This window comes from Toxorhynchites rutilus, chromosome 3, assembly GCF_029784135.1.
Source record: "Toxorhynchites rutilus septentrionalis strain SRP chromosome 3, ASM2978413v1, whole genome shotgun sequence".
Lineage (NCBI taxonomy): Eukaryota > Metazoa > Arthropoda > Insecta > Diptera > Culicidae > Toxorhynchites > Toxorhynchites rutilus.
In genome coordinates this window covers 89,962,085-89,974,657 of record NC_073746.1, presented here as the reverse complement: position 1 = coordinate 89,974,657, position 12,573 = coordinate 89,962,085, and the positions used below count along the sequence as shown (strand labels likewise).

The window sequence follows — 12,573 nt, the reverse complement described above, 5'->3', positions numbered from 1 at the left end:
CATTTGGCTTTCCTTTTTTATTTACATAGATAGGAATACATTATTCCGCCTGAAAATCCATTTCCACCTTAAAACAAAGATCAATTTCTTTACCTCAACCATCGAATGGAAAAAGTCACAGGATGGTTGTGTCCGAAACACGACCGCATAGTTGACGTGGGATTTCGTTAGGCTATATGTTGTTTTGGAAATGTTTGAAGAATTACATTGTTAAACTCTGCGATAATGATTTGGTGGCCCGGTAAAGGGCCGTTTTGTCTGATTGTTAGGTAATGTTTGTTCACTCGACCAGTGTTCACAACCGAGTGATGATGATAGAAGGATGGTGATTAGTCATTGGATGCCGGTTATCACGATAGAAGATGCCAAAGTGGAATGAGATATAATGAAAGCCGCCCTCTGCGGCCCTGAACGATATGGCTCCTGTGTTATGTATGATAACTATCATTATCGAACAAAGTTATCAATTTTTCTCACCAGAAAAAAGTGTTACTTTATTATAGAGAAAATATATTTGAAATGGAAAAGGCAATTTCATCTATAATTTTCACTTTCTGAGTGTTTATTCAACCCAACGGAACACGGTACACCTTCATTTTTCCAATTTTTCTCGTCGCATGAACTTTTCTTGGGAGAAAGAAAATCGTTTCATATTTCAAGTCATTTTGACATAACCGCTACCATATACAATTTTACAATTACACTTGTGCTAAAAGTTTTACAATGTATGATCGGTCATTGATATGAAATTGCACGAAGCAACCAACATAAAAGTTTAAATTTTATTAATATTCTATCAAACATAAGTTCTATTCAGTTCATTGAAACATCATTCTTTACTTCGCGTTGACGGCGGAGTGGTGTCAACATCTGGATACGACATTAGTTTGTATGGAGCCAACTATTCTCTATCAGATTAGTCGGCACTAAGGCAGTTTTAAATTGCTAAAATTTGAATGACATTTTTTTCTTGGCGTTATTTACCTACTAAAAGTACGTTGTTCTGATCCTAATTTAAACTATTTTCTATGAATTTTCAGATATTCTCAACAAAGCTTACCATTATAATATAAAATTATCTTTAGACACATTTTTTGTATGATATTTTTTCACTTCTTACAAGCAAAAGTGATTTTCATTTACATAGAGTACTAATAAGATTTGAGAAAAATAATTTTTATTCATAATTTGATTTTGAAAGTGTGTTCATTTCTTCTGCAAACCCATATTGTCATGCATACTCCACCATTTCGTAATACGAAGCTCAATGCCGTCAACGCGGATCAATCCATCGAAAGATTCTTATTGGAACGAAAATTTAAAAAATATTTGTCCATCGTTCCCAACTTATTCGCCAGCATGTATGCAATCAGCAATGCCCACGCTAGTTACCATGAGCACTATCCATTTGTGCGCGTTGTTTGTTGAACTATGGACCACGAGAGTATTTATATGCTGATTTCCCCCAGGTACCTTGAATTTGAAATATCTGTTAGAGAATACATGTTGGTGGGAACAAAAGCTCCGCCCAATTTCATGGGTTTGCAATGCCGATTTCCCTCAGGCAGCTTGGTTTTAACGTCTCTATTAGGGAACACACTTCGGTGGGAACAAAAGTTCCCTTTACTTTGATGTATTTGAAATGCCGATTTCTCCGTATCTGTTAATTCGACCAATCAGAACGAGGTATTTCCGTTTGAAGATTTTTAGATTGTTTGATAGTTAGTTTCATATGATATATTATTTTATCCATTGTGATGACTTGTTATGGAGTGCTCAGATCGATTGGTGCAAATATCTCGTAAATCCATCAGGAAATAACTGATCAATAATTGTAAGTACATGAGCCGGCGCATGTGACGTCAATTTCAACCAATCAGTAGTGGGTATTTCCGTTAGAATAGGGGTTGAGATTTCTCAATTTATCGATAGTTTCATGAAATATATTATTTTATTCAATGTAAATAATTGTTATGGAGTGCCGAAATTGATTGACGCAAAAATCTCATCAATATATAGTGAAATGACTGAGCTATAAGCGTTTGAAATTGGACAATTTTCACGATGTGCTGGATTTTCGATTTTCAATTTGCACCCCAATATGTTCCCGAAAGACGTAATCCTACGTCAAAACAATGCTTATCATTAAATTAAAAAAAAAAAATTCAGAGTTTTCCGATTTTTCTATCCCCTATATTGATTTATGGGCCAAGACCAATACAACAAAATCGAGACGACTCAAATCGCAGCAAAAGCAGTGATCGTCCTTGCACACGTGAAACTGAAAGTGACATAAAGCCGATTCAAATGATAATGAATAGGGCACTTTCCATCTTCAAGAGAAAGTGTCTGCTTTCAAATTCAAAAGAAACAACAGCAGAACGAAAACCAAATTGAAGAATAGATGTTTCAGCATACGTAGTGAATATACACAATCGAAATTTAAACTGATTGAAGAGCAAGGATGAAGTAAAAAAACATCTTTTAGTTTCGAAATTGTCTAGCCCTGCCCAGGAGACTTACTCATGAAAATAGTGAGGAAACAAACGTGAAGATGGATTTTGTTTAAGTTTGCTATCGCTGATAAATTTACTAAAAAAAATCATATATGGTCTCAATTGAAGTGGGGAATATTTCAGAGGAGCAATTCAAATGCCTCATGTTCGTCTGTGAACTGAAAGCAGAAAGACAATGACGGATCCTACTATTGCGCCAAAAAGGGAAAACCCTGTCAAGCGGCACTCATTTAAGTCGATGGTGATCGAAAGCGTGCAGGTGAAGAACGTCTGGAAGCGAAGGTGATTTGTGAAGGCGGAGGTAAACGACAGACAGATCAGTCCAACTAGACGCAGCATCAGATATCAGCGTTATTTCCTAGCAGACATGACGGAAGTTGCTCTGAGCTGCTCACTCTCAACACACAACGATGTCTCTATCGATATATTAGGCTGTCAAAAAAGTCCTGCTGTATTTCCGCGAGGTGTCGTTGTAAGCGCGTAGTTCTAGTTGTATTCATTGTATCGAGCCATACTATAGCTTGTTGGAAAGGTATTTTTGCGCGCTATAATATAGTCCTTGACAGTGTATTGTTTGGTTAAGTCGTTCGTGAGTAATAGTGTCGCAAATATGGAGCAAAATAAAGAAAAAATCCGACATATTTTACAGTACTACTATGACAAAGGCAAAAATGCATCTCAAGCTGCCAATAACATTTGTGCAGTTTATGACCCGATACAGTTTTCATTTCCACCGCACAACAATGGTTTCAACGTTTTCGTTCTGGTGTAGAGGTCGTCGAAGATGCGCCACGCTCCGGAAGGCCTGTCGTCGAAAATTGCGACAAAATCGCTGAATTAGCCGAGAAAGACCGGCATAGTAGCAGCCGTAGCATCGGCCAAGAGCTGGGGATAAGTCATCAAACCGTTATTAATCATTTGAAGAAGCTTGGATTCACAAAGAAGCTCGATGTATGGGTTCCACACACTTTGACGCAAAAAACCATATTTGACCGTTTCTGAAGCGGATGGTGACTGGCGATGAAATGTAGGTCACTTACGACAACGTGAAGCGCAAACGGTCGTCTTCGAAGCCCGCTGAAGCGGCTCAGACGGTGGCCAAGCCCTCATTAACGGCCAGGAAGGTTCTGCTGTGTGTTTGGTGGGATTGTCAATGAATAATCTATTATGAGCTGCTTCCCTATGGCCAAACGCTCAATTCGGACCTGTACTGCCAACAACTGGACCGCTTGAAGGTAGCACTCATGAAGAAGAGGCCATCTTTGATAAACAGAGGCCGCATTGTCTTCCATCAGGTCAACGCCAGGCCACACACTTCTTTGGTGACGTGCCAGAAGCTCCGGGAGCTCGGATGGGAGGTTCTTTTGCATCCGCCGTATAGTCCGGACCTTGCACCAAGTGACTACCACCTGTTTTTGTCCATGGCGAACGAGCTAGGTAGTCAGAAGTTAGCCACAAAAGAGGCCTGTGAAAATTGGCTATCCGAGTTTTTTGCCAATAAGGAAGGGAGCTTCTATAACAGGGGTATTATGAAGTTGGCATCTCGTTGGGAACAAGTCATCGAACAAAACGGCGCATATTTGACTTAAAACAGATGATTGTAACTAATTTTATGAACAAATGAAAATTAAAAAAAAAATACCGCAGGACTTTTTTGACAGCCTAATATTAGGCTTTCGCGAGGTGTCAAAACCTAGGCGTTACAGTAGCTCGTAAACACCATAATACTGTTACAGAATTGATTGGTTTCTGGTATCTCCAATCACTAATTTAGATAACCAGGTGTCCACAGACAGAACCGAATACACCCAGGTTTTTTACGCGTTCTTTGCGCGGTTTTTTACGAGTTTTTTTTACGCGGATTTTACAATCAACGCGGTTTTTTTACGCTGATTTTCCAATTAACGCGGTTTTTAATACGCGGGTTTCCCAATTAACGCGGTTTTTTGCGCGATCCCGCGGTAGAGCAGAACAATATCACATCTCTCCCTCAGCTCACATTTCTCTCTTATGCTCCATCAGAGCATATTACGGTAATTGTGCTTGTAACGAAGCGTAGCGTTTATGAAAGAAATTAGTGCCGGATCTTATCACGATTCTTACGTGGATTTTAGGTGTTGGGTAACGGGGAACTCACCGAGCGGTACAACGGGACGGGGTTTTTACGGGCAGCGATTCGTGAATGTATTTCTCTGTCTACGTAGCCCTGGGTGGCCCAACAGCAACAACACTACATTTTTTAGTTCCGTTCTACGTTGTGCATTGAAACAATTTTATATTGGGTATGACAAAAAAAAAACACAATACAGAGGACGTGAACAATAGAATTCCAATTGGAATATTTGGAACAGATAGAAAGCGCAACTAACTTGCGCTACAGAATATTTCAGCGGTACGAGAATAGTCTCATTTGATATCTATCATTAAGTGACATGTTTTTTTCTTACGCGGATTTTCGAATTAACGCGTGGATATTTTTGTGTTGGTCACTGTGCACAACTAATCAAAGGTTCGATAAATCGTTGACTATAGTGTCTCATATTTTCAATAAATTTTTAATTGGGGCTACTCAATTCTTGATTCTTTTATTCATTTTCTTTCATTTGTTTATCTTCGAATCATGCCTGCTGAAGTCATGCAATGAATGTATTAAAACATATCTCTAGTGCAAATTGTTGTTTCGTTTCTTCCAAGCTAGTGAAAAATCGTTTATCGCAACAACTCAAAAAGCTACCGGTACTAAGTCAGCATGCAATTCATGTCTAGAGCACGTTTTGATAGAACAAAAAAACCGTTCAGCGTTTTTCGCACCTCATTTTCCACTTTTAGATCGCTTCGAAGAAAAACAATTATCTTGCACGAGCAACAGTCGATTTCGTGTTTATTTATTTCTCTAGTGTCCTTTACCTTTTCCATCCACTTTTCTTCTTCTTTACGACAAGACAAAGTCGCCGAACCAAAGGATTTCGTTTTCGACATGAATTTTGTGCCTCGTTTACGCCCTAGGTCTATTAGATTTATCAGTTTACCCGCCACCCGCCCCTTCTGTACTAGTTTCATTTCCGCCTGCAACCTAGTATTGAAAGCAAATCTTATTTAGTATATTTTTTTCCTTTTAACCTTACCAAAATGCAAAATCGACACTTTGTAGCCAGCGCTACTAGCAGCACCGATGTATTCTAATGTTGATTTGTTTTTCCTTTGCATTTCCATCGATTCCGACGGCGGCTGCCAACGCAGAGCGTCTCGACACGACTCGATTTGCAGCTGAACAGTGACAGCATTTTCTACAAACTCGGAGCGTACGGACTGATTTCCTTTTCCGACTACATCTTCCTGCTGACGGTGCTGTCAAGTGAGTAGTTTTGATTTTGTTTTTTCAAACTGGTATGAACAATTTTGAACGTATTCTATTTTTGGCCGAATCATTTCTGTTTAGCGCTATAACCTATGGAGGGAAGAATATACAATAGCATTGGAATATTAATAGTGAGACGGCCCATTAAAGTTTTTCTTTTTGAGCTATACATTGTTTTATCAACATAAAAATTAGATTGACGTGAACTTTTTTGAACATTCATTATTCATATATTCGCATTCTTATATCTCTAAAAAACAATCAAAACCAAATCTATTTTGAAACAAAATCTTGAATCAGTTTTGTAAATATTAACATAATTTTGATTCTGTTTTGGAAACTATGTTACCGTTGTATGTGGTTTCTTTGGACATTTTTTTCAATTTTACTGTTACTACCGTGGAAGATTTTCAAAGACGCACAAAGTGTAGTTCATTTAGTAATGAAACAACAACATTTGCGTGTATTTCGGATTTAAATTGAAGTATTGACAAGTTATTTTGGCTCAACTCTAGATTTTTCTTTATATTTTCATGAAATAATAGAATAAATATCCGTCACGGTTCTTAAGAAATTCTCGGAGTTTTTCCGAAATTTAGCTCAGTCACTTAGACTCACATTTATATCGTGCATTATTTCATTTGAGTGCTTCTTTTGGTCATTTACCATATACCTTCAGATTTCTTTTCATGACTGTAATGGCAGTGATGTGGTGTGGGTAGACTATGTTTTTTCGTGCAAATCTAACTTGTATTTGGTAGGAATTTTTGTTCTGGTATTTGATCGATGGCGGCATTCCCGTAGCGTCGAGCTTGGTCAACAGCTGATCATACAGCTTCCGGGTACGTCTGGACACAGTATTCTGGTTAAGGGAACGGTTTAGTTGTTCGCTGTCTCAGTACAAGTTGAAACCTTCCTGGAGACGGATTCTTCGTACTGTACTGCTTACGGCATCAAACTTATTGAACCTTTCGATAGTTGTTGTGAAACTATTGACGATAATGCTTGTCCTGGAAGGTAATCAGCAGATAATCAGCATGAATCGTTGATCATTCAGTCCCGTTGAGAACATCAGGATTAGATCCTCACATGAGTCACTGTGAGATTGGAGCCAAAGAACTGATTCCCAACCAATGATCATAATGACAGAAGACTAAATGTGCTATGTGAGTGCATAACGTAAATATGATAATCATGTGAATGGACAGATAAAAAATCAAGACAGAACAAACATGTCGATTTCAATTAAAGCAAAATAGGGATACCCGGACCCGACCGCATCATTTACGTAGAACCACTAAATTATTTTATTCAATACGTTCGCCTCTAACATAGAAGAAGACCAATTAAACGATCAAAATCAGCTCTATCGTAGCTTTAAAGTTACACAATTTTTTAACGCCGCAGCTATCTCATAATATATATGTTGTATAATGTGTTGCCCAATTTCCCAATTTCTTATCACTCAGGAAGTTTTGTAATGCGAGAAAAAGGTGGTAATCGCTTGGTGCCAGATCCGGACTATATGGTGGGTGCATTAAAATTCCCCAACCAAGCTCTCGAGGATTCTGGTGAGTCATTACAGACGTGTGTGGTCTTGCGTTGTCCTGATGGAACACAACACCTCTTGAGTTGGAAAATTCTGGTCGTTTCTGGTCAATCGTTAGCTTCAAACAGTCCAGTTGTTGAAAGTGGAGATCTGAATTTAGTGTATTGCATTAAAAAAAAAAAAAACACTAAATTGCACGTGATAAGCTTTTACAGTATCGACACCATAAACGCCATTCACAATTTCAGTGGCCTGGCTTGCATTTTCGCCTTTATCAAGAAATAAAACTGTGAAATGTACCGAATTTTCTCTTTGCTGACTTCCATTGTTAACATCCTGTAACTTACAACTAAATGAAACAAATAAAAAACAGCAAAATATTTTTTTTGTGTGAAATGTTGTGTGAAAGGAACCTTGTCAACGAGCATAAACTTCTAATTGTTTGATCGACACTGTACGAGATATCGATCAGTCAGCCATCTTTCGTGAAAATATTGGATTTCTTTTCCCTAACCTAAGTTTATTGCTTAACCGCACCATAATTCCACATTTATAATAAAAAAAACATGATACTATGGTTACCACTTCAATCTATCTTTAATAACGCTCAACGTGGATGTGTGATGCTATAATACATAAACACTCTCCTCTTGACGGCAAAAAATCCGATACAGAGCTTCATTTTGGCAAGTCCTCACCTCGGATTTGGAAACAATAAAAAAAATAAAAATAATCACGCTGTTGTGTGTAATATTTCTGATTCAAAACATACTTTCGCCCTTCCGAAACGGTTTCGCACTCAGACTCCGCGTCGAATAAAGCCACTGTGGATAGAGCTCTGTGCACTCGTGTCGAGTAGTTAGCATCACACATTGTCATGTCGGTGGTTCGGGTTCGATTCCCGTTCTAATCGGGGGATTTTTCGTCAAAGGAATTTCTTCCGCACTGTGGTCTCGCGTATTCTAGAGCTTTGTCACTCAGAATACATTCCGGATTCCATGAGGATATAGTGTCGTGAACCTTCAACCATATCAATATCGTCAAAGATAAACGCCCTTTTGTTGCGTCTTGGTTCTGTGTTGTTTGACATACTACATGGGATGGGTTTGACAAAGTTCCGGGATGTTTCAACAGATGGCGCCACTAAAAATCAACAAGATTCATTTCGAGAGGTTCATCTGTCACTAGCTTATGTGTTAAGTTTCATGACATATCGTTTATTTGTTAACAAACTACAGTTGTTTAAGCGTTACTATCTGAGCATTCGTATAGAAAATGGAGACAGAGGAATATCGTGTTTTGATCAAACATTGTTTTTTGATGAGAAATACTCCTGAACAATCAATGCTGTGTGTGACGAAATGTTATTCCACATCCACTCCTTCGAGAGCGACAGTTTATCGGTGGTTTAGTGAATTTAAAATGGGCCGTACAAGTATCGTAAATGCTCCTCGCTTTGGGAGGTCAAAAGAGGCTACGAATCCAGAAATCGTAAAACAAATACACAAATACATGCCGCGTTTGATGACCGTTGATCAAAAATAGCAGCGCGTTGATGATTCAACGACCGGTTTGGCGTTGTTGCAGCGTAATCAAGTGAACTTCTTTCGACGTTTTTTGACAATGGTTGAAACGTGGATTCATTACCATACTCCTGAGTTCAATAGGCAGTCTGCAAAGTGGTACTGAGGCATACTTCGAAGATTTAGACGATTCGTACTACAGAAAGGAAATCGAAATGTTGGAAACTCGCTATACCAAGTGTAATGCCCTCGAAGGAAATTATGTTGAGGCGTAAATACAGCTTTGCCCAAAAACCGATTGTTTTCACTTAAAATTCCGTGACCATGTAGTAATTCTGGCCACCGAACGGCCGTCATTTGTCGCCTTCCCACTGATATATTCTACTTGGTGGTTGAAGTTAAAATGATCGTCGAGGCAATAGTATGTTCTCCGACGGAGACTTCTGCTCGCAGGTCTGCTTTGCAGTTGCTTAATAATAGTACCTAAATTTGGTCAACAGGAAAAGTTTACCCTAATGACAGTGGGAGATGAAGTAAAGCAACATAATTTAACATAGAAAATGTCTAAAGCTACACTTATTTGTTTCACTTGACACATTGAAACTGAAGACTTGGCAACACTTATTAGAAAGACAACACATACTCCGCAATGGTTCTTGTAAACCATAATAAGTTCTAGCAGTAGGGGTACTGAGGAACGAATCCGTACGAAGACTTCGGCGACGTATATTGATACCTAAAGCGCGAAGCATAGCAGGACAGTTCGTATTACCTTGCAGGAGATCTTCTATGAAGCATGCTTTGACCACGTTGCGTCTCTCTTCTAGTAACTCCAGATTTATGTATAAACATGCAACGGTTCTTATAATTAGGCAGGTGGATCTGTCCACCTGAGATGACGTAGAGCAAAGCGAACGAATTTACGCTGTATCGCCTCAATGATTGGTTTTCATTCTGGTATTAGGAAGACCAGATGACCGACGAATTTTCCAGAATAGGCAAAGCGAAAAAGGAATCGCAGTTGCGAAGAGGCTTTAAACACTACCAATGCGATGTGAACCTTGAAAGTCAGTTTCGTGTCGATCAGGATGCCCATTTCTTTAAGAGTCGATTCTAGCTTCAATTGTACGCCTGCCAAAGCATAACCGAAGCGAAGAGGAGAGTTTTTGGGTCCACATGGATTAACCGCGCATTTGGACATTCGGGTAATACAACACCATTCAGCGAATGCCTCTAGCTATTGTTGCAGGAAAACTGGGTCTTGTGGCTGCTATATCATGTAGAAGAGCTTCGGGTCATCAATATACGAGAGTTTGAGGCAATTCAGCATTGGACTTCCTATACAGTTGCTATTCGTGTATATTGCTTTAGACACCAATACTTTTACTTTCTGTAGCTTGTCGCATATTACGGTTGTAACTATGTCGTCCGCAAATCCCACGATCTCCACATTTTTGGGTAGCTTCATTATTAGCATGCCGTTCTACTCTGGATGGTCTTCGTTTTCTTCATCTGTCTGTATTGTATACCCATTTTTGGGAATAATTCCTCAGATTTATGCGCATGTAGAAGGTAAAGGTATTTTTAAGTGCGCTACACATACAACGTCCCGTCACCGTGAAGTAAACCTTCACGTTACGTTGAAACATCAAATATTTTCTCTTGGGATTTGTATGCTCGCATTCACATACACCATCAACGGCAACCTCGACGTAGGCAAAATAAGTCCAAGAGAATAATTGACGGTGACGTTGTATGTGTACCCCACTTTATTCTGTGTAGCTCCTCGGCGATGGCCTTCTAGCTATTGAAGGCGTTCTTCGTGTCGGTCATCATTAGTGCGCAATACTAATCTCCTCTCCGATTCTGTTTGAGCGACATCTGACCTCTCTCGATTACTGTCTCGATCATTCTTAGTAGTAAATCGAGGTTAAGGTGAAGGTGGAAGCTAGCCACAAATGGCTGCCACAATGGCGCTCATTTCATTCATCTCCCTCCCTCACCCCTCACCCGAAAATCAATAATTTTGCGAAACAGTGTAAAGAAAATGATCGTTTTCGCACACTTCCCATCAAGTAATATAAACCAAACTCTAATCGATTATTCACAAGATATTAAATTTTCATCTGCAGTGCGACAGCGTGAAATACGTCGGAAAACTCGAACTAGTGCTCTGAAAGTTATATTTTTATTTTTCAATTTTCGGCAATGGTTTTGTTTGTATTGGTGAAAGCATCGTTATTTTTTCGACACTGATGCCAGACAACATCATCGAAACAGCTATAAAAACCACTCAATAAAATGATATTCCTGAGTCATAGCGTTTCATGTCATGAATATCAATAGAATAAAATTGTGTTGATATCAATACAATTATTATTTTCGCGTTTAATGGGTCTATAATGTAAGTTTTAGTAACTTTAACATTGGGTAAGAAAATTGTATTGCAGAGCTCGGAACACTGCCACGGATGCCTATGCTTTCAAAAATAGTAAACGGAAAAGTATTGCATTCAATCAAAATGCCTCGACCAACGAAGGAAAGGGTTAAAGCTCTCCAACGTTAATATGTGAAAACAATACGATCAACGAAGGAAAATATTAAGGAATTATCAACATCGAGTTACTATGCGGAAGAACTTATTAATACCAAAAGAGCCCCAATTCGCACGTGTTATAAATTTGCTCATGTTACGCCTGCGTATAATCAGAATTTCGTTTCATATGCAAATGCACCTTCTATATATATTTATATTTGCAATTGTTCATCGGAATATATCATTCATACATTTTATTTGAGTATTGAATTGTAATGTTTTTCAAATGTATTCAAAGACTCGTGTCAATGAAGCGCCACACAGTCTGATAAGTGAATTGATCTATTTACGTGTGTTTTGCTCTTCCCTCACAAACACTATTACCCCCATTTTTACACGTGGTTTTACCTATACTATTACAATGACCAGCTTCCACCTTCACCTTAAGTGTCCACCGTCTTTTTCGGACATGCTATTATAGAGATCCGTCATTCGCAGGTGGAGTTCCATGGATGAGGCTAAATGAAATGATGCGAATAATGTTTTATGGAATTAAACATTCTTACCGATTTTCAATATGAATTCAGGAAAAAATATGTGGAAAAATATTGTCCTTAAAAAGATATAAATTTTGCCAAATATATACCGGGAATTTCATCTAAATTTATACTATCGCCTTCCAAATAGACCCCTTCTGAAGCAATACACTTTTTCCAGTTATCGAAACACTCTTTGTAACTGTATCAGGAATTCAGTTCACGCAGTGAATTTTCATGTCTTCAATGATGTCAAAAAGGGTCCCAAGGTGTTTCGCCACAAGTAATTATGTGTTGGATGAACATGGGATCAGAATTTTATCGTTCAAGCATATCTTCAACCTCTTGAAGGCGATAAAATTTTTGAAAAAAATAAAATCTTTTGACAATAGTTGTGCTGCGACTTTTCTCATGCCACAAAAACACCCAAAATATGACGAACGGTGTCATGAGAGATATTCAATTCACGGGACAGTACTTTCAAACTTAAATGACGATTTCCGAACATCATTCCTTTTATTTTGTTGATATTTTCATCAGTTCAAGAAATAGATG

The 12,573-nt window shown here is 38.5% G+C and overlaps 1 protein-coding gene across 2 annotated transcripts in view; it reads left to right on the top strand.

Annotated features, from left to right (window-relative positions):
• LOC129777143 (calcium uptake protein 1 homolog, mitochondrial-like) overlaps positions 1-12,573 on the top strand; it is a 58,585-nt gene that overhangs the window by 21,824 nt on the left and 24,188 nt on the right. For both annotated transcript variants that reach the window (XM_055783223.1, XM_055783224.1), the window contains exon 6: positions 5,757-5,871. In XM_055783223.1, coding sequence (XP_055639198.1) covers positions 5,757-5,871 — 115 coding nt within the window. The remainder of the gene's footprint in view (positions 1-5,756; positions 5,872-12,573) is intronic.